Below are 23,350 nucleotides of genomic sequence, written 5' to 3'. Positions count from 1 at the left end.
ACATACATACATACATACATACATACATACATACATACATACATACACACACACACATACACACGTATGTCAGTATATTCTTTCTATTTGTGGAATCTTTTGATATCTTAATCTTTCACTTGGAAGGTTATGTAAGTATGCATGCATGCGTATGTATGTATGTATGTATGTATGTATGTATGTATGTATGTATGTATGTATGATATGTGTATGTGTGTGTGTATGTATGTGTGTATGTATGTATGTATGTATGTATGTATGTATGTATGTATGTGTGTATGTGTATGTATGTATGTATGTATGTATGTATGTATGTAGGTAGGTAGGTAGGTATGTATGTATGTATGTATGTATGTATGTATGTATGTATGTGTGTGTGTATGTGTATGTATGTATGTATGTATGTATGTATGTATGTATGTATGTATGTATGTGTGTATGTAGTGTAGAGTAATGAACCAACTATACAACAGATACATTGTATTCAAGCTAGGAGTTAAAGGGTTTATGTAGTGATAAGAAAAATGTGCGACCTCGTCTTGACCTTTGACCTCAAGTTTCCACACTTATACACTTGTCCACAAAAATCTAGACATACATAATTCTTTATATTACATCATATTTTATTACGACAGCTTGAATATTTTATACACACAATGTACATTTCCAGACTTCTTCCTCAAGTATGTAGTTGATTTTGTAAATTTATACTAGACTGAATGTATTTCAACATCAGATAAGTAATTTTATGCATTTTATCTTGTTTAAAATATTTTGAAGTCTATATTTAGTTTATGTATTTTTTCATGATGAAACTTTGATATTCCTTCTTTTCACAATTTTCAATGATTTCTTTATAATTAACAAACTTCATCTTCTAAGTTCTAGCTAAACATTCCAGCATTCCATTTCCATGGACTTTTATAATTTATCCAGGAAGTTTTCAAGCCCTGGTATTTCTTCCTTCAATCCCTTTCTCTTCCTTGTTGCCAAGACAACCTGACCTGACTTAGAGGTGACATCCCTTGGGTTACCTGGCAACACTTGCCAATGATCAAATACCATCTGAGGGAAAGCCTGCCCTCCTGTGGCTCCTCTCAGGTCACCATTAAAACCTGAAATTCCAAAAAAATGAAGACAAAGTTGAGAATAAATTGAGACATGAAATTTTATAACAAAAATATTAATGTATTACTATTGAAAACTGAGAGTCATGAGAATTTGTCAATACTTTGCTTATAAACTTGAAACATTCCTTTTGACATTAGAATAGTTTTGAAGGCAGTATGCAAATTATACGAATACTGAACAAGATGATCTTAAAGGGGCACAAGCTGAGTTTATATCTTTAAGGGTGAAATTTTTTTCTACATATTAAAAGTTACTCACAGTATTCTACTTACTGATGTATACTTAACCACCACTTGCAATAGACTGAACTCATACCTTATATTAGGATATAACTTATAAACAATCCGATGATGTTATTTATCATACGTATCAAAATATGTACAGGAATGCCCTACTATGCAATGAACAGTTCTAACAATGCCTGAGCACAAATTGAAATGTCATACTAGAAAGAAGGCATCGATATAAACATTATAATACTGTACTAGACTAGTTTGATCAAAGTTTTTTGTAAGTATTTTCACTTGAGTAAAAAGCTTATAAACTCAGCTTGTGCCACTTTAAGTCATCTATATTTCTACTGTCTGCTAAATAATGATTTACAGGAGACTCTGAGGAGCATGAGATTGTGGAATTTTATTTTCAGAAAACCATTTATACTTGATCCTCCCAGATGAAAGAAAATTGGGGTCATGAAATTCCAGAAAAATGTGTAAAAAGTTTGATTTTTGTTTGAAAATCTGTGATGAGAGTTATATGTATCGGTACTTTTTTTTTAAATTTTTGGTTTGGGGAAAAATTCACACTAAGTATTTGACTTAGTCAAACAAAATATGTTGTACATTAAAATATATATTTCTTACCAAAAGACTCATTAACAGGCACGTATCCTTTGACTATAAACACAGGTGTGCCTAGTACAGCACTTTCCTCGTACACCAATCCTCTCCGTTTATGAAGGACACTGTATATAGCTCCAACACACTGCTCTGGACACTGAAAATTAATAAAATAATACATTTTTAGTTTAGATTCAGTTTTGTAGACATTTGCATTCATCGTTATTTGCCACATTCTCGTATTTTAAGGACGTGTCCAGTCTTTATCTAGTGTCTGTACCAAGGCTTTTTTTTTACTGCTATTCAAAATTCACGCAGTCAGATAGTATCAAAGTTATTAGTTTTCTTGCATGATTCATTTGCATACTCATTTTTCAACCTACTATATTTTCTTTTGAAAGAGACTACAGAATGGGTAATCAGAATACGATACATTGTCTCACGTCATGGCTATATCATTACTGTATTAAAAAATTTTTGAAACAAATTTCTTTGTCTACCATACCTGTACTTCTACTTGATACACAGGTTCAAGAATTGAGGGTTCTGCTGTTAGCATTGATGCCAGTACACAACGCCTTGCAGTCGGGATCAATTGACTGCCTGCATGACACTCTGGATGTACTAAGGCATCGACCAAGTTGAAACGTACTCCTCTCATTGCTTCTTCACATAAAACACCCTGAGACAATAAAAGACAATGTTTAAATATAATCTAATGAACCCAATGAATGCTGGATCCCTGGGCAGGATCATGATTGCTGTGAAATGTTATACAAAGAAAGGTTGGTACATGTGACCTGATCAACACATTTTCCACTTCCACAGAGATCAGTATGTGAAAAATTCAAGAACACACACATGTGCATGCACTCATGTGCGTGCACACACACACACACACGTACACATACACATACACATACATACATACACATACACATACACACTCTATGCAACAGCATTTGACCAACCTCCGAAGAATCACACAGAAAGCCTAGCTACAGACACAGACACTCACATGCACACAGACAGACAGACAGACAGACAGACACATACATACACACACACATACACACACACACACACACACACACACACACACACACACACACACATACACACACACACACAATACAGTGACATTGACCAACCTCTGAAGAAGCCCACTGAAAGCCAGCTACTACCATGTCTTTAATGGATGCCAGATATTGGACACCTTTACATCTATCAACCAGCAGGTTGGGACCACTTCCATCAGGACCAAAACACCAAATCTTGCGTGCATCTGTTGCTTCCCATTCATATGTATCAGATAGGTAGCGTGCTCTTTCCTTTACATCTTGTTTATGACTGACTTCGCCCTAGTTAATAAAAATAAAATTAAAATATAAAATCTGGATGTATTATTTCTGTAGCAAAACAGTCTATCTCAAGGGATGGGGTATTTGTTTCTATGGATACAGGAACATGATTTGCCAAAATTAGTGTCATCCAACTAGGTGACAAATGATTATTTGGTTCTCAAATCCTGCAATACATTTAAATACTTACATAATATACAACTCATAGTTAAGTCATCCATGAACACTTATTAATAGGTCTTCTTTGACCAAAATTGACCATAAATTATGATTCCACAAAAAAGGAACAGGTTATGAGGTGATATTGCTAAAAAAGTTGAGTGTGACTTAATTACCTTTTCGATGGCATCTGCTAAGCCTTCCTGGAGTGGTTGTGATGTCATAAAGAGTCTGTTTAGTTTATTAGGTGACTTAGCCAAACACACTTGACTGGATTCTGCTAGGACACTCTCTTTGTAAGACACCACGGGATCAGATATCTAGAAATGAAAAAAAGGAGTGATGTAGGTTAGCCCTTCAAGGAAATATCAGACAATTTGTTACTATATTTGTGACCATAAGATATATTAATTAATTAATTTTATTTATTTATTTATTTATTTATTTAACTTTGACAATAGTCAGGCAGTCTACACAGGTGACAAACACCTATAAACGTGGACTTGTTTTATAATATGCCATATGTCAGTTATCTGAAAAACAAAAGATTGTATAATTTGGCCACTAGGGGTGCTGTTCAGAAGCACTCAATGCATACTCACATTTCAGATTATGAAGTTTCTAAGAACTCATGGAGTTGTTTTTGTTACATTGTTTTATGTGCAGTTGATTTGTTCTAGCCCTCATCTTTCATCATGAGGAGAGCCCTCTTACGACACTTTTAAAAAAATGAGTGTGTAATATGGTATGCTGATGTCAACATAGACACTGCAAACAAAGACTCACCTTAATGGGTACACCTGCATGGTCTTCTTCCAAATCTTTCAAACAGATTTCTAAATGTAATTCACCAGCACCAGCCACGATGTGTTCACCAGACTCTTCAATGACACACTGCACCATAGGGTCAGACTTGGCCAGACGTTTCAGTCCTTCCACCAGCTTGGGCAGCTCAGAAGGGTTCTTGGCTTCAACAGCAACACGGACCACGGGGCTGACAGAGAACTTCATCACCTGGACAAGACAAATGTCAGCGTTTACATACATTTCAATCAATTTACGGTTCTTGATAAAGGACATTAAATCACAACAAATATTTGCCAAAAATATTTTAGATATCAGAGACAACTCTGGACTTTATTATTACCACAAAACATTTTGAAAATAATAATAGTTCTTAATTTGATAATATTAAACCAACTTTGGAAATTATTGGACATATATATTAAGAGTAAAAAGTTGCTGATGTACAAATTGACCACCATACTTACTCTCATGTTATGGGCATGTTCATAAGTTGTTATTGTGCCACTCTTAATCAAATATTGGTCAACACCAGTAAGACCAACTATGTTACCACAAGGTACACTACCAATAGATTCAACAGATCTTCCCATCATCAACACAGTTCTGAAAAGCAAAAAGTATGTTTAATAGTATCCTACTAGTTTCACTTGAAGTTCACCCAACCTACGCCCTCAAGTGATGATATTATAATTTCTTTTGTTTTTATGTAACGGATATAAGGTAGACTATTAAACATAGGGGACTGTAATTGCAGTTTTGGTCATTATATAACATTATGAGACTAGTGTTTAACACTATAGAAACTATTATTCTGTATTTATTTTATAGTGTTGTCACCTCCATTTTTTTCTACATCAAATGATTTTTTTTTTTAAACAACCATTCCAAAAGTTATGTCACTATGCAAAAATGCTTGCTGAGGAGGTAAACAAGATGGTCTATTTTAATGTTACCCTGGGGCACATTTGTTTGCAATGAGTTTTGATTCATTGATTCAATTCATTTAAATCAAAGAATTGTCACTATTGTGGCTTTCCACAACTTATGTCATTTTAAAGTTTATTTCTTCTTTTACCTCTGTATGGGTTTAACATGCAAGTCAACTTTTCTTCCAGGTTCATAGTTGGGTCCCATCATTCTGACCTGAAGACCTGGGGATATGACACCAGAGAAGACTCGTCCAAAGGCATAGAAGCGACCTTTGTCTGATGTTGGTACCATCTTTGAAATGTACATCATCAATGGGGCATGAGGATCACAGTTCTTGATGCCTACAAGATTGGAATGGAAATAAACAATAGGTTTTTATTACAGACAGATAATTAAGGTAACCAATGGTAATCTACTCAATCTTGTAAGTTATTTGTCTGTAAGTTATGTAACTGCAATATTGAAATGGAAGTAAACGATAAGTTTTCAATATTGATGGATACCTTAGTTTATATACTCATTTTGTTGTATGTTTCTAAGTCACGTAGACTGTTAAAGTATGATTTTGAAATGAAACTATCACCAACATGTATACTTAAACTTAATTTTTTTTCCTGACCGACCCGACCATCATTGTTAAAGTATTACAGTGAGAAACAAAGAATTAAGTACAGGCACCCTAATTACTGTAATTTACAAATTTCAAGAATAGCAGATTTTTTTATGGTGAAATTAAAATGAACTTGACATCAAGACTTTATGGTCAGTATCTGAAGATCTTTACCACGTATGTATGTTCAACATTGTAATAACTGTGGTACTGCCCTTTCTGTATGCCTTTATTTTACAACACAGACTTCTAATATTTGATTAACTTCACTAGTAAGTTCAACTCTGTATTATTAACAAACCAAGAGACATGCCCTTTCTTTGACTGAAAAAGAACCTACTATTAAACTGCGATTAAACTTACTCAAGTTCAACTTCATAAACAAACAAATTGACTTTTTATTGTCTTTTGTTTGCCAGAATGGAAACTCATCAAACTAACTGACTACGTGTACACAACAATCAGTAGTAGGCAATCATCTTACCCAGAGCTGCGGCATCATCATGGGGTCCTTCATACAGTAATTCCATTCTGTATTTCTGTGCTGTCACTGGAGACGGTAAATGAATGGTTATCATCTTGAGTAAGGCATCACCAGCTGGTAACCATTTACGCATGATGGTCTGTTGGCAATAATGAATATTTATAGTGATCACAATATTATGGGATATAACACAATATTATGGGATGTAAACTGAGAATGATCATAAAAATCTGATTTTTACCCTAAACTCTAAGACTTTGATAATGTTATTCAAACTATACATACAGTAATTCATCAACATCTCTAATAACCAAATCAGACATTAATTATTAAAAAAATCAACCAAGTTTTTTGTTTCAACAAAGGCTATATAGCTAATAATCATAGTTATGGTATAAATGGATTCAATTTTTGACCTATGACCCCCACCTTGAGTAATTTCTTCCCTTCTTGTTCACTCTCATCTCTCGTCAAAGTGATTGACAGCTTGTCCAGCATCTTGTTGATTTCCTCCTTCTTGAAGTTCAACACTGCATCAAACAACTGAAATTTGAAAAGAAAGAGATAAATAAATATAATTTTGAGTATGTCCTTAATATAAACTCAAAGGGAATTTATGCATAAATCACATGGACTAAATATCAGTAGCATTATATAGATATCTCAGTTGTATGACACATTATGTGCAGAGTTTAATTTACTCTGTGAACTGGATGTGATACATGTAGTTAGAAAAATAAATATTGAACTTGCAGCCTAATTATATTAACAACAATTTCCACTTTCTTTGTGAAATAATGTTATATTTTTTCCTTTCTCCGGGAAAGAGATATATTGATATTCATATCTTCAAATTGATGGAATTAAGTTTTGTTGATGTTCATATGACTTTTAGCAAACATCCATTGGAAATGGCGAGAAGAAAGCTATGGTCTGCTATGGTCATGACTATGAGACACCCCCCCCCCCCCCATTTCCCAAGAGAGATGTTTATGTGTTAATACATATGACATGTAGGATACTAGGGTCTGTTACATCAAACTAGTAAGTGCATGGCCAACACTTTTAAAATCTTTCAAACTCTGCACTGTCTTAGTAAAATACCTTGTAGATTGGATCCAATACGAATGCATTACATCCTCTGACCAAGCCTTCACCACTTTGTCGGAACCATTTCTTGTTCTTGGAATCGTAGAACTGATTACCCCACAATCTCTTCATTAGTTTAGATGGTTCTATTTTGAATTTCTCTGAATACAGTTCTGCAAATTGTTGTAAGGTGAAAGCCCAACCATGTAATCCTGATCCGAATCCAACGGTGCCTTTTGAAGGGTCCACCTATTAATGCAAACAGTCAAATCTCAAGTTATAATTTCATGATATAATATTCTTCTTTGCATCATAGGAATAGTGTTGATAACTTTTTAAAATGAAGAAAGCTAGACTACAAGAAAAAAATCCTAAGCTGGACCATTCTGCTGTAGGCTTTGCAATTTTTACATCAAACTTTAATAATTGTCATAAAATATCAGCTCATCGAGCTCAACTTCTACATGTTGACTGTGTTATTAACTGCAATTTCAAGACTTCCTGAGTCCCACTTAATTTGTTCATAATTTTGTAACTTCATGTTTACCATCATGTTTTTACATTGTGTCGATCGTAGGGGTGTGACTGCTACAGTTTTCATAATGGTTTACATCATAATAAACGTGTGATATCACACTTGTGAACATTCATTTAAGGGGAGGGTCAAGAGGATTTTGTCCTAACAAACGATGTTTGTTTATTGAGCTTGTATGACATTGTGCAATTGTCCCAAAAGCTTACAAATTTGAAGCATTTCAAATTCTTTTCATGACGAAAGCCTAGTCATACTGTAGGTTTTGAAACCTTTTAAGTTGAGTTTTGTTGATACATTCTCCATTTTGTCTCGTGTATTTATTTTGTTGCAAATGTAACTTGGTAAAGCCAAATTTTTCAGTGTTTTATATAGTAAGTTAAAAGATTGTTTACTCACTGCGATATTACCCATAGGTCCATTTTCATCACCGTAAGTTGATATGATAACGTTGACGTTTTCTATGATTCTTTGGAAGCTTTGGTATAAATCTTCCTGATCAAGTTGAAGTTCTAGTAATGCACGGTCCATCTTGTTCATAAATAACACTGGTTTGATGCGTTCTGAGATGGCTTGTTTTAAGACTGTCTCAGTCTGAACACAGACACCTGAATATAAAAAAATACACGTAATTGTTAATTTATAAGATATACATATAATACATTTTCTTTAGGTTGCCCAGGTGTACTTTTATATGGCATGTAAATTGTGTAAGTTGCCCAGGTGTAAACATGAATCTACTCGAGATTGTTATTTTGTATGTGAAGTTGTGTTTTTGAAGTCATTTATGGGTGTCCTCTCTATTTCAGGGTGTCAAACTAATGTAAAAGCTCTGCCAAAAACAGTGTCATAGATTCAGGATTTTGATTACATACAAGTTCAAGGAAATTTTTGTCTTATAAAAGGTTGGAATTTTCATGAAATTGTTGAAATATGTTAAACTGCAGAAGATATGTCATGAATTGACTTGAACTTGGATCCAGAAGGAATTTGAGAAATTGAAGTTTGTTTCAGACTTACCACTAACACAGTCTACAACCACCAGGGCACCATCAGTGACTCGTAATGCGGCTGTTACTTCAGATGAAAAGTCAACATGACCTGGTGAATCAATCAAGTTGATGAGAAATCCGTTTCCTTCAACTTCACCTTGGATGTATTTCAAATCTTTGTCTGATAATTCATAGTATAAGGTAATTGCACTGTAAGTCAATATATAAATAGAAACTTGTATGATGTACTTTATTTTGATAGGATAACGTAATTACTCTGTAAAATTCAAAATAGGGACTAAAAGTTATGTGGTGTGTTTTATTTTTGTACCACTGAGGTGTGCTTCAACTAAAAGGGACCGTGATTTCTGAAAATATCATGTTAAAACATGAAGTCATGAAATGATTCGCCAGATGAACATTTTAGAGTGTTTTGGTTACTTTATGGCTTCTACATAAAAATAATGAAACTTCTGTGGTTGTTTAATTTACTTTGTGTAAGTCTTCAAGAATTTGTTTTAAGATGATAAAACTTACGTAGACTTGATGGTAATACAGCGTAACTGTTCGTCTTTACGGCTATCGGTGTAACGACTTCCTGTTTTCTGTTCATGAATGACTCCAGCTCTGATGACCAAGGAATCAGTCAGTGTTGTCTTGCCATGATCTACATGTGCTATTACAGACATATTACGGATGTTGTGTCTCTTGTCCATTATTTCACGGACTTGTTCTCGGCTAAATTTCACCTAAAAATAAGAATAAAAGGAAACAATGATATTTTGAACTCTTTCACCAATTGAAATTATAAAAAAAAATTAGAAATGACTGAATAGTCATGAATTGAATAAAATGACAATGTCAGACTAGTTTTGCATCTGAGTGGGCTTTTTTTCAATAAGCCAAGACACTGAGGTATTTCATAACATCACAGGAACATTCTTGACAACTAAAATTTCATACATTTTTGATCCAGAAATTGAAAAGGTGATATGAAAATACATCTATACTGGTAGTGCAATCACCTTTTTACTGTCTTACTGCACACATCAACATGATATGATATTCAAAAGTTATGAGAACTATGTTTCCAAAAGAAGAAAATTACAATGTTGATTTGAGCATGAATACGGAAACTCAGATAAATTCAATGAAATTTCAAAGTTACACATTAAAAATTGAAATTAATTTTTCAAATTAAAAAAAAAATTAACAAAACAATAATTCATTTTTCAATTTCATTGTCCAACCTAAGAGTTACATATTTAGTAAGCGTTTCTAAAAATTGCCAAAATACTTTGTGATTGTTTGATATTGTGTACATAAACTTGCATCCATGTTGCCAACAGCAACCCCAGGGAAGTCCTTGGACACCATTTGTAATGATCTGCACATGCTCAGTGAGACATTTGATATTGTGCAATGTCTGTTGTTGACAGGGTGTATATGTGTACTTTATTCCTGAATAAACTGTGCTACATTTTCACTGATTACAAAAAAATGTGATTAAAAATAACAAATCAAAAGGCAGAAATATAATGTTTATAATCTAAATATGGTAATTTCTAACACATAGATTGAAACTGCATTCACAAAGTTAAATTGTAGGATATAAATTCAAACTAATGACATTTTAGTTGGATCTATTATAAATTGAAAATTTCGTTTTCCCAAGTTTTATTAAATACTGAAATTAAAATCTTTCAAGTTTACTATGTAATGTATGGTACTCCAGCAATGTCTTCAACTGGCCCCACATATTTTACATGTAGCAAAACAATTCTATAGAATATAGTTTTCATCTTTGCCTATAGTCTGAATTAAATATGATCCATACACTAAAAAAAGCTGTATGTAGAACAGGAAATGTTTTTTAATTTTCACTTTCTAAATGTCAGTGGTAAAGCCACACATTGAAAGACTGCTAAGTTTATCAACAAGAATGACAGTATAACTAGCAGAGTTGGAATGTTAGCAGTAAAGTATTAAAGCTAAATAGGGGAAAAAATTAGGGGTGGGTGAAGCAGAAAAAAATAACTTACCATGGTGACTTCTATTTATTTCTGTTTCCTCTTGATACACTACAAAATGTCAGTGTGGTTGGTATATTTACGGTTTGTCTCCTCTACTCCTGCTTCTGGATGAAACTTGTCTAGCTAGCTCGACTTCTGTGGGTTTCTTCAAGAGAATGTTATCCCCTTTCCTTCACATCTTGACAATGATAGATGTTTTCACTCAATTTCTGTTTTATAGAGTGTGTCGGTTTCATCGGTTGTGCAACACCCATCCGGCTCCGACATCTCTGATTGGTCGGGAGTTCCAGACGTAATGGTCTATTTTTAAATGATTGGGCGACCATGGCTTTTGTTATGTAAATTACTTGCAGGAAGTGTTGCGAAATCTATACACATATCAAAACAAGGTTCTTCACCTGATCATTGTTGTCCGTTTTAATTTAAGAAATCGAAATATTGAACCACTTTCATGGGCGTTGAAGTAATTTCTTTTGTTGAAAGCATCACACATGTTATATTTTATAGTATTTAGTAAACGGCCATTAGTAAAAGTTTACATATTCCACCGTACGCAGTTTGTACGGGATATTGGCTGAGTCTTTGATGAATTATGTTCGCGAGTTCACGTTCAGAATGTACTCAGAGACTGGAGAATAAATTCGATACAATGTCACGGATACAGCTGATCAAAAAACCCAAACAGGGGAGGGATGAATATCAAATTTGATCAAGTTTAATCTATGGACTCTGTTATGTACATAAACATTCACGTTACAAGCAAAAAATAAAACCGGAAGTGAAAGGATTTAAACTTGAGGGCGCAATATTACGCTAAAATATTCATCATGGCTGCGTCCATGCGGGAAAGTTCGCTTGATCTTAACTCAATATTACAGGGTTTCAGCTCTTCAACACGGACTTCTGATACATTTTTGAGGTATGTTTAATCAATGTGGTGACAATGATAACTTTTCTGTTGATGAAGAGGCACTAGGTCTGTTTCAATATGCCAGGGTATATGATTGTGAGAGCACGTGTACGCGTGTCAAGCCTTCAAATTCAATCACATGCATTGATGAAACATAAAGTACATGTATGTGTACACTGTATTGGGATGATTATACGCGTAGGCTGGAGCATTGGCAACTAAACAAGGACATTTTAAGTACGATGCATGATGGACTACAAGGGGACTAACATGACCGTTTGCTATTATAGATTGTAGTAAAATTATCAAGTATCTAAATACATCCATGGTAATACTCAGCTAATAGTATTGTATTGTCTTACAGTGTGGACGACAATGTACAAATTGTCAAAACAAGAAGACTAGTTGCATTTCTTGTAAATCATAGACCCTACATTTGTAGGGTCTAAGTCCAATCATCTGTATCGTAGACGTACAAGCACCAATGAAAAGCAAATAAGAATGTACATTGTAAAGCAAACTCCCTCACCCAGAGTGCTCGGTTAGTACTGTGCATTTTCCTGGCAGTTCAAAACTATTTTGACTCTTAATGGTTTCAGTTCTATTCGTCTATGTACTGAAGTTTTTATTTTTTAATTTGTTTCTAACATTGCCTTCTTTTAGCGCTGATCAGAAGCTTGCTCAAACCTTTACTGGACTCGCCAAAAGTTTGTATGACTACTCACAGCAAGAATTAAAGGAAACAAATCAAGGACAATTGACAGAACTTATTATTGACAATTTTGATGATGAACAAATCTGGCAAGAAATAGAGCTACAAAATGACTCCTGTATCTCAGATTTAGTTCAGAAAGTTGCAAGAGTAGTTGCGGCAAAAAGTCATATTGATTTACAAGAAGACAATGATGAAGATGAGCAAGAAGCTAATGACTTTGATGAAGGTGACTGGGATGAGGAGAATGAGGAAGAGGAAGGCGATGATGATGATGAGGAGGAGGAGGAGGAGGAATATGATGCCAGTCAAGATTTGTTTCCTGAACTAAGTTCAAAAGATAAGAAACGTGAAGAAGAACTTTCTGACTCAGAGATGGACAATTTGGATTGGGAATGGGATATTGAAGAGAAACCCAAACGTAAATTTGAAAGGAAGACTTTAAAAAGGAAAGGTCCATCAGTTGTAGATGACAAATTTTTCAAGTTAGCTGACATGGAGGAGTTCTTAGAAATGGAAGATGCCAGGGAGGAGAAGAGGAGAAAGAAAGAAGAACGGGATGAACATGAATCAGACAGTGAAGATGACTTCGATGATGATGAGATAGATATGTTTCAAGATATTCCTACAGAATCTGAAGAGGAGGAGGAGGATGATGATGAGGAAGGTGACATAGATGTAAGTGACTTGATCGTTTTCAACAATGTCGCATGACTGACAATACATGTAACTACAAATGTATGTTCTTTATAACAATTAACATTGGAATAAAGCACTTTCTCTATGTGCTACAATTGTTTTTATAGCATTCATATCCAGTGTAAAAGTACACTGTTTCAATTGGTTTATTTATAAGCCAAGCATGTGACCTTTCTAATGTGGTCAATAGCAAATGCAACAGTATACTTTTACACTTGATATAGATGCTATAAATGATTGTGGCACATATAGAGAACGCTTTACTTTGGTGTTATGGGTTGCAATTAAACAGTGCTCAAAATTCATGGTAATCCCACATCCACAGACTACCAATTCTTGTCATGGGCTAATGACTAGTTCATTAACTAACTAACTTTTTATTATAACTACAATTTTACCAATACCTCATATGTCAAGATCAGTTTTCGGTTTTAAAAGGACTGTAATATGTAATGTTCAGGTTTCAGAAAGATAAAAGATTGCATAGTTTGGCCACTAGGGGTGCTATTCGAAAGCAGATTTTTGGATGGAAGTGGTGATGATTCATGAAAATGTGAACTACAGTTTCTTTAATCTGGGGTGTCCTTGCACGATGCAGCTTTAATTAGTAATTAGGAAATGACTGCAGTGTGGGTAACTTGAATATTGCATACTAAATTGGCGACAAAGTGAATTCAAATGTGAATACATCTATGATAATCATTGTTTTTAACAAACCAAAAACATTGTTCTCTTACTCTGGAATAATATTTTGTTAAGGTCCAAACTCAGTGTAAATAATTTATGTAGTACATTTCGGTTAAATCACTCGGCCCTCTTCAGCTTGTATTGGATACGTTTCAAAGATATGAACTTGTTATCACAAAGGTTGAGGGTAACTGTTTGATCACGAATATTTGTGTTAACTGTTAATGTTTTGTTTGATGTGTTCAATTAATTTGATGTCACCAGGACTCCAAACATGCCAGGTATATGAAGTACAATGACTTCTTTGATGAACCAGAATATGCAGAGCAAAGCAACAAACCTTCCCAAACCAAGAAAAAGATGGTCCAGTTTGATGTTGAAGAAAATGATGATGAAGAAGATGATGATGATGATAATGATTTATTAGATGATGAAACTGAAAAAAGGTAGGAGTGACTTGAGTTTCATGATATACTATGGAGCTGGTGTGAGGGTGATATAGTCAGTACTTGCCTATATTGGAGATGTTGGTCTCACAGATTTAAACCCAATGTTTGAACCCCACTGTGCCTTGTACATTGTACAACCAAAGGCATTCGGTGCTACTGAACAGAACATTGCTGTGGAGATTGGTGCTATAGAAATTTGATTAATTGATCGATTGGTTGGTAGGTTGGTTTGTTGGCCGATTGGTTGGTTGTTGAGTTGGTTGATATTGATATGGAAGATTATGATTTTAGAAGAAACTAAATTTCCACAAAAAATGTGTTTGATATTTTACTTTGATATGCCCTGTAGGGATGATGATTTTGACAATGATAATAATGGTGGCAATATGGAAACTGGTGATTTTGAAAGAAGCCATGATGTTCAGACCAAAGACTTGTTTGCAAATAGTGACAGCGAAGGTGAAGATTTGAATGACATCATTGGTGGCAAAAAACAAGGATTGAAGTCTACATTTGAAAAACGACAAGACAAGGTATGACAAGATTGTTACTTTATCCATATTTGTATTAAAAATGAAACAGTTTATCTCGTTGAAAATTATGTAAGGGTTATAGGTGACCAGGTGATTAAACCACTCGCATTTTACCACCACAGTCTGGGTTCGAGCTTGGTAACTGGCCATTTTGGAACCTGACTGTTTCGGCCCTAGATGTTTCGGGCTCACCCCTAAATTTTTTGGCACCACTTCCCAAGATGTGTTTTGGCACTGTATCCAATACAGTTAGGGTTAGGGTTAGTTTATGAAAGAACCACAACATTTACTTCGTAGTGTCAATTTGTCTTGGGTAGTGATGCCAAATCATTTTGGATAGCGGTGCCGCAACAGTTTGGGTAGTGGTGCTGAAATGTCAGGTGCTGAAACATTTAGCCAGCCACAGTTGGGGTTCAAGCCCAATATTGTATTTGTATGCATATGATGTTCAATTTTGTTGGCACTTAGTTGAGCTAGATGATGCTTTGAAGACATCATGAGATCCATCTTTAACTACGCTATCTTCAAGTTTATTCCAGGCCATTATTGTTCCAAGGTCATGTGAAGTGTGCTAATACTTCTAAAGTTAATCATAATACAATCAATGACTGCTTGGTGTTATAACATACATAGACATGAACTTAATACACCTGTTTATCATTTTGAAGTTACTTGAAAAGATCAACCAGCTGGAAGCATCAAACTTATCAGCAAAACCATGGCAACTATCTGGCGAGACGTCTGCCTCCAGACGTCCTGATAACAGTTTGCTACAGGAATATGTTGATTTTGATCAAACATCCAGACCAGGTAAGAACCAGTACTAGAATCTTACAAAGCCTGAATAGACAACAAGTGATGATTTTATCCTGTTCATTAGTAATCATGAATTTAACAATTTGTAAAATTATAACTCAAAATTTGGTATGTTATAGGTAAAGGGCAACAGGAAATAAAAGTATTTTCATAAACTTAGTGTTTTGACTGTCATTTCATGATTTTACATCATATGCATGGTCTCCACATTCCTTACCAAAGGAAATCACATTTTGAGGTAATTTTGTTTTCGCTTCTTGCCAAATTCATCCTGGACATATGAAGACATGTATAATTTGAAGCTATGTCACCACGCCACACCATGCCACAAACTTTTTTTTGGCTTGATTTCAGTTCTAAGAATTCAAAACGTTTGATATTGCCACTATGTTTTCAGTAATAGTTTTTTTTACAGATATTAATTGTCAACTTTTCCACCACTATCTCATTTTTTATTCATACCATATATTGAACACATGTTATATCTTTCTTCCAGCTCCTGTCATCACAGAAGAAACCACCCTGACTTTGGAGGAAACGATCAAACGCAGAATCAAAGATGAAGCTTGGGACGATGTGGAGAGGAAAGTGAAGCCAAAGGAAGAAGCTTTTGAATACAGGAAAAGAGTTACTTTGGATCAGGAAAAGAGTAAATTAAGTCTCGCTGAAGTGTATGAGAAAGAATACCTCAAACAGGCTAAGGTAAGACTGTGATAGAACCAGTTAGAGTGTAGAGAATGTAACCCTAATCCTGCCACAGCCATTATCTTTTACATGAACTTCACCTAAAGAGGGATAATGGCATGATAGTGTGATGGGTACACATTTGCTGTCAAGCTAGGGAGTTCAGTATAGAGTAAGAGAAGGGATAGGAGTGGGATTCGACTCCCTAGACAAGTCTTATTGTATTGTCAGTCACAGTTGGAATGTGGACTTCATGTTCATTTTAAAAAAAGTACTGGTAAGAAACACCATTATACCATGCACTAGCCAGGTTCAACAAAAATATGGAATATATACTCAGGTTGTTCTACCTCATGACAACGTGCCTCTATGTCATGACACCGTGTATCTACATCATTGGTTCTGTGGTGTGCAAAATATGAGTCAAAATGCTCAGAATTGCCATTACTTTCCCCCGATTAAAAAAAAATATTACTGGCGATGGTATAATTATATTACTCCCCAATATTTTTCTTCATTCAGCAGGAAAATACTTGTGACGTAAGGGTTGTCACTACAAGCTGCTAGACGAGCAGGGTCCCTTATTTCATATTTTCCTTGGCTGACCAAAGAAAGATATCAGGGGAAAATAGAATTTCAATTCGATTTAAGAGCCAAATAAAATATCTCTGTTTAGCTTGTTTAATTAACATTATAGTATAACTTAATCAACTGTGCAACATTGTCACTCATGAAGTAACAAATAACACAGTTAGTATCAATTGGTAATTGAATTCATTACCCATTCAAGAATTCAATTGAACAAAAAAAAAATAATTCCCCTGTCCCTTTTTACAAACTCACCAGCAACTCACAGAACAAGAAGAAAACAAGGAACATGGAGAAATCAAGAAGATGATGGATTCCCTGTTTTTGAAACTAGACGCATTATCAAACTTTCATTACACACCTAAACCAGTAAGTTTTATTTCAATAAAAGTATGTAGATGTAAAGCACATATTTGTGGTTATTTACAGGAAGTGTGCATAGGATTATTATGCCATCAGCTTTCACTCACAAGTCTGTAAGATATGACATTCATGCCATGCTATCAGCTACCACTCACAGTAGACACTAGTCTGTAAGATATGACATTCATGCCATGCTATCAGCTACCACTCACAGTAGACACTAGTCTGTAAGATATGACATTCATGCCATGCTATCAGCTACCACTCACAGTAGACACTAGTCTGTAAGATATGATATTTGTGCCATCCTATCAACTACCACTCACAGTAGACACTAGTCTGTAAGATATGACATTTGTGCCATGCTATCAGCTACTACTCACCTGCCAGGGCTAAACAACATATCTCACAGGCAATCTGTCTTTCTCATGTGTTCTAGTACTCTCTGTAAGTGTAGGTTTTTGTATGTTAAAATGTATTTGCTTGGTCAGTATACTTGTCTTAATGAAGTATTCTCTGTTTTGTTGACAAACACAACATTCACTGTGTAAGCCTTTAGGGACAATCACATGTCATACGCACTCAATAAACAAGCTTTGTTCATTTAGTTGGAGGAGGTCTGGCATCAATGCAAGTGCTGAACTTCATTTTTGCACTTCTAACCAAATTTTGAAAACTTTCACACCATAAGTGATAATCTGTTCTGTATTTCCTATTGAGATGTTGATAAGTTGATTCAAATTTTCTTTGAATGTGAGATACAGTGCTGGGTTTCTGGTAGTACTTTGAAGTATTTACCATATAACGATAATGTTTTTACGAGGGGTCGAATGGTACTTACAAGAAATAGTATGCACTGTTGTAGTATACTGTAAACCTGGAAATTTTCACTAATGACTTCTTTTTGCCAATTTCACTAGAAAACAAAAACGCAAAAATAAATAGTGACTAAAATGCCTTCTTGTACATGAAAACAATGTGGCAGTCTGGTAATTAGTAAAAAAAAATAGTCTTTGAGAACTAGCTGAAGACTGTAAAATTGCAAAATTTGTAGTACCGTAGCTAAAATATCTAGGTTTACAGTAATTGGGATGTGTTTTAGTTGTCAGGATGTGTACGAAAACAATGTCTTTGGTTGTATGGTATGTAGTGTTTAGTGCTAAGTATGGGCTGATATCATCCTTTGCAAATACTGATGTATCAGTAATGTTTTGTGTGTTTGTAGGCTATTCCTGAAGTCAAGATAGTGTCCAACATGCCATCCATTGCGATGGAGGAAGTAGCGCCTGTAAGTGTCAGTGATGCTGCATTACTAGCACCAGAAGAAGTCAAGGTAAATATGAATGTTTGGGTTCTGTTATAGAAAGAAAGGTAGGTAATGCATTTTGCATTGATAACAGAGTAAGACTTCCAGCAGAGGACCCCTCATATTTGAAAGGACCCCTTGTATTTGAGAGGACCGTTTGTATTTGAGAGGACCCTTCGTATTTGAGAATGAAGACAAATATTAAGTCTTTGTAGAGAAAGATGAAACAACAAAGGAAGATTTCTACTAGGGTTAGGTTGAATTATTTTGTGTGGTTTGGTTTGTATATTGAAGTGGGAAATTATTGAAAAGAGCAACCTTCAGTTGCTTTTAGAGTAAGCAGAATAGCCTGAGGGGTCTAGCAGCTAGACTACAAGGTAGTTAGTCTGTAAGACACTACAGGATTGGCTAATACAGCATCATTACACATTGTATCTTCTGACTGATAGTGATGAGGCCCAAGGCATCAGTGCTACTCTTACCCTTAACTACAGGAGTTTCGTCATCAAGTTGTCAACATGACAATAATACATTAATCTTGCAAACTTTGTTTTCTAGAGAAAGTTTCAACCTCAATGAATCACTGACAGCCTTTGAACGGCTAAGGCCTGAAAAAAATAATTGCTCATCATTTAAATACCCTCACGTCGGTCTTTTTTCCCTGTTTGTCCAGCTCATTCAGTCTGCAGATCTACGAGAAAACACACCTGAGTTCTTGTAGTCTTTCGTTTGCTTATATGTGAAATATTAGACAAGAGAATTCATCACACATGCAATATTTTAAGATGTAATGTCAGATATTATTCCAGGATTATGAGAATTTATGTATTGCTGGTTTTACTGTGAATTTGAAGGGGGGGGGGGGGGGGGTAAATAAGATGTGTAGACAAGCCATGATGGATTACCAAGATTGTATGAATCCCTGTGTATTTGAAGCAGTGAGTCAGGGTATTTTTGAAACACTCCATCTTGATCAACATGTTGTATAACAATTATTGCTAGTGTACCTTTGTGAATTTGATAATTGTAACTGCATTTCAAGTGTCTCCGTCCCAAAATTGAGCCAAATGATTGACTACAACCTAGTTATGAACAAAAAATAAAATTCAGCATGATGTTGAGTTTTGAATTTGATTTTGCTAAAGACTGAAAACATGTTAAATTAGACTGTGTCTAATTGTGGTAAATAAAATACAGACCGAGGTAGTCTGTAAGATACTGCAGGATTGGTTGAAATTGGCTAGTATGAGGAAAAAATGAGTTATGTTTTATAGTGATTATATTGTATGAATTAAAAAGTAGAAAAAAGTGAGCATCTTGATAATAGGCCCTATTCAGTAAGCATGTTAGAACATACCACTTGCATAACTGTGCTATGACAAACACTTGACTCATCCCCAGGCTAGTGGCAGCAGATACTGCACACATCTTGGCCCGTTTGTAGGGGACATGTAGCCAAGATGGAGCATTTATTTTGCCCAACACTTTCTGTTCAGGGTCCAGGGACTTTCCCCAAAGGATTAATATGGGAAAGAATCTTCCCGTTTGTATCTTTGTTAGCAAGTTTTCAAGGTGCCACAGGTATCCTTAAAATATAGAAGACTTATAAATCCAGTTCTGAAACTTCAAACTCTTATTACAGTGAGGAAACACAGTGTTTTTGAAAAAAATGTCATAACTCATTAGATGATGAATTCTTACACATGTTGTGAATGGAAGACAATTTAATGTTATATTTTATGAGGAAATAATCAGTGGTATGTTTTATGCAAATATAGCATTGGCAAGAAATAGTGATTATAGTATATTATGCAAAGTATATGTAAATTTCTGAATACTAATGAGTTGACATGGAATTTTGATGAAGGGATGCATGTCCACTGTGATGGCACAGCAGAGTGAATTTGGATATAGTTTTTGTTCCAGGGATTGCCCTCAGACAGATCATCAAAATTATTATTTCCATTTTAAAATTAATTTGAGCATTTATGATATCTCTGTTTGTACATAAAATTTTTGTGTACAGTGGCTTCTTTGTCAAGGTACTTTACATTGAATGCTCATAAAGCCTAGCCAGAGTATGATGATGATAATGACAATTTTCTGGGCAGTTTTACAAACAACAATGACTTGTCTGTCACCTTGTTCTCATCTGGTGGAGATAAGGAGTCAGTATGCTCTCAACTTGAGGACGAGTGTCAGAAATCACTGGAAGTGCAGCCAAACATAGTATGGAAAATGCTTTGGCCTAGCTGAAGTTTGTTCTCATGTCGAGAACAGAGAGCCCAGTCACACCCAAGGTGGTAATGTATCCAATTAAAACAATATGAAAAGTTACCACATGAACAGAATAGTGAATAATACGAGTGTTCCACTGAAGCAAGTGGTCAAAGGTACAAATCAGCTCCATGTTAAGGGGTCTACTTTCATCTCAACTCCCTAGCTTGATTACAGGATGTGTATCTATTGTAGAGTCAGTCTACACCTCTATACTGTTGTTCCTTTCTGATGTGCCAAAATTTAGCTTCTGTTCTTTTAACTATATTCTGTATCTGATTATTGAATAACTTGTTTTCTTTTCAATTTTTAGGAGAAAAACAAAGGAGGCGAAATGAAAGGCGACATGGAGAGAACTGAAACTGATAAAAAGAGAGATAGGAGGAAAAAGAAGAAAAACCAAAAATCTCGAAGGAAAGAGAAAGAACAACGTTCTAAGGTTGTAGAAAAAATGAATCCAGGTCTTGGGAATAAATACAGCAAAAAAGCAGCTCTAGAGAAATTAGAAAAACAGAGTAAATCTGATGGAAGAACAACAATAATCAAGGTTTGTAGAGTTTGTGTATTTTGAAGAACTCAGAACGATAAATAGATAATAAATAAATAATCTTTATTAATACTGAATAGTTTCTTTAAGTATATAAACACTTATCTCCCAATTAGTCCAGTGAGGGCCATCCCTCATGGGTTCAGTGTTAATGCAGGAGGAACCCGGAGTACCTGGTGAAAACCTGCATTGTTTGGTAGAGTCAAACTGAACGACACTCTTCTTGCTTACAGTGTATTAAATTTACATGTAATCAAACCCTGAATGGGTTGAAACCCTGGCTGCAGTGGTAAGAGGCAAATGGTTTAACCACTCGGCCACTGGCAATCCCATTGATGTGATGCATGTTATGTTAAAGTCAAGCAATACCATATTTTTATTTGAGCACATGCAACTTGGATTGCATGTGGCATATCAATTACTGTACTATAATACATTGGATGTCAATTGATTTTTCATCTTCTCAACCACTTTTCTGTGAGCATGTATGTGTTGCAGAAGATAAAACTTCACTCCAAATCCGAGCCAGAATTTCACAATGTAAAAATGGAAGGATCAAAACTAAATTGTTACTGATTATTCTATTTGTCTCCCTCTCTTTAGGATGGTCCTGGTACAGCTAAGAAATCATTGTCAACATCCAAGGCATTCTTTACAAAATTACAAGAAGAAGTAACCTCAGAAATCAAAGACATTAAAGCTAAGAAGAAGCAAAAGAAAAACAAGAACACTGTCACTTCTTCCAAACTTAAACTTTAGCCATTGAAAGTGAAATGAATAGTTTGGTAGTGAAAAGAGGGAGGATGGAAAATGAAAGAGTCCTTCAAACTTTTAATTATTTGAACAAAAATCTAAGTTTATATGGAAAACAGAGATTCCTTATTGAAAACATGAGGTTTTTGTACCATGGAGCAAAATTTTTTAGCTCTTAGATGGGGAATTTTTTGTACTTTGGGAGGAAATCTGTGCTCTACAAACTTGAAAACAGTCAATGCTTTCAAATTATATCTATAAGAATACAGTAAATAAAAATGCTTTTCAAAAGAAAATATGATTTTCAAGTTTGGTACATGTACTTGTAGTCCTGACTTGTTGTAATTTTCATCTTTAGTTCTTAGTCGCCATCTGTAATGTATCCTCACCTAAGCCCACGAAAAGTTTATCTCTGCACTTGTCTGCACAAAGATGTGCCATACTGTACATTAACTAATTTTGTTTGACTCATCTACAAGGTGTACTAGTACATATTTGATGAGATATCTTGATCTGATTAAAATCTGATACAGTGGTTGGCTATTCTGTTTCCTTTTTAAATTGGATTGTCCTAGTACATGCATGTGTTACATTGTTCAAGTTTTGGTACGGATGGCAATAGACTAATATGTTGTTCAACCCACAGTCTATCTATCATGTGATAGCGGGACTGTGTTCAGCGCAGTCAGGCTTCTAAACCTGAGTAATAGTTGATAGCTTGGCATGAATGTCGTATCTTGCAGACTAGGGTGGTGATGAAGACAAAAACATTAACATGTAAAATTAAATGATGATACAAGCAGAAACAAAGGTTGTAGATTAAACTGAACAACTAACAGACCACTACATTGAATTTAATCTCTGTTCTCTTGCTGATCCTTTGCAGAATATACAAACCTTAGTTATGCTAGGGAATCAAATCCTATTCCAAAGCCTTCCCTACCCTAACCCTAACTCCATACCTTGAATGCAAATATTGTAGACAGTCCACAGTGATTGACATTCTTGTTGGCATCCTTCCCTGTTTTGCTACTGTTACCATGGCAATCAAGATAACCA

General features: G+C 34.9%; 2 protein-coding genes across 2 annotated transcripts; one reads left to right on the top strand and one right to left on the bottom strand.

Annotated features, from left to right (window-relative positions):
* Positions 1–667: 667 nt before the first annotated feature.
* LOC144443424 (elongation factor 2-like) lies at positions 668–11,166 on the bottom strand. Its single transcript, XM_078132892.1, has 15 exons — positions 10,977–11,166; positions 9,472–9,683; positions 8,963–9,144; positions 8,342–8,550; positions 7,426–7,659; positions 6,751–6,864; positions 6,322–6,460; positions 5,373–5,568; positions 4,762–4,900; positions 4,277–4,504; positions 3,667–3,810; positions 3,122–3,331; positions 2,476–2,652; positions 1,995–2,127; positions 668–1,115 (listed from the first exon to the last, which is right to left on the bottom strand). The coding sequence occupies exons 1-15, from the start codon at positions 10,977–10,979 to the stop codon at positions 922–924; spliced, it is 2,514 nt and encodes an 837-aa protein (XP_077989018.1). The 5' UTR covers positions 10,980–11,166; the 3' UTR covers positions 668–921.
* Positions 11,167–11,792: 626 nt separating this feature from the next.
* LOC144443379 (U3 small nucleolar ribonucleoprotein MPP10-like) lies at positions 11,793–23,035 on the top strand. Its single transcript, XM_078132846.1, has 10 exons — positions 11,793–11,886; positions 12,541–13,267; positions 14,240–14,421; positions 14,774–14,957; positions 15,626–15,767; positions 16,270–16,475; positions 17,304–17,414; positions 18,634–18,741; positions 21,305–21,538; positions 22,142–23,035. The coding sequence occupies exons 1-10, from the start codon at positions 11,795–11,797 to the stop codon at positions 22,295–22,297; spliced, it is 2,142 nt and encodes a 713-aa protein (XP_077988972.1). The 5' UTR covers positions 11,793–11,794; the 3' UTR covers positions 22,298–23,035.
* The last annotated feature ends 315 nt before the right edge of the window (positions 23,036–23,350 follow it).

Source organism: Glandiceps talaboti, chromosome 12 (assembly GCF_964340395.1).
Source record: "Glandiceps talaboti chromosome 12, keGlaTala1.1, whole genome shotgun sequence".
Classification (NCBI taxonomy): domain Eukaryota; kingdom Metazoa; phylum Hemichordata; class Enteropneusta; family Spengelidae; genus Glandiceps; species Glandiceps talaboti.
This window is presented reverse-complemented; position numbering and strand designations above follow the sequence as displayed.

Excerpts from the sequence above, each read along its gene's own strand:
- LOC144443424 (XM_078132892.1), bottom strand. Across the intron at positions 4,901-5,372 it reads CATGTTAAACCCATACAGAG|AACTGTGTTGATGATGGGAA; the intron begins GTAAAAGAAGAA and ends TTTGCTTTTCAG. Across the intron at positions 2,653-3,121 it reads TTCAGTGGGCTTCTTCAGAG|GGTGTTTTATGTGAAGAAGC; the intron begins GTTGGTCAATGT and ends TTATTGTCTCAG.
- LOC144443379 (XM_078132846.1), top strand. The coding sequence starts at position 11,795 with ATGGCTGCGTCCATGCGGGAAAGTTCGCTTGATCTTAACTCAATATTA. Across the intron at positions 13,268-14,239 it reads ATGAGGAAGGTGACATAGAT|GACTCCAAACATGCCAGGTA; the intron begins GTAAGTGACTTG and ends TGATGTCACCAG. Across the intron at positions 16,476-17,303 it reads AATACCTCAAACAGGCTAAG|CAACTCACAGAACAAGAAGA; the intron begins GTAAGACTGTGA and ends CAAACTCACCAG.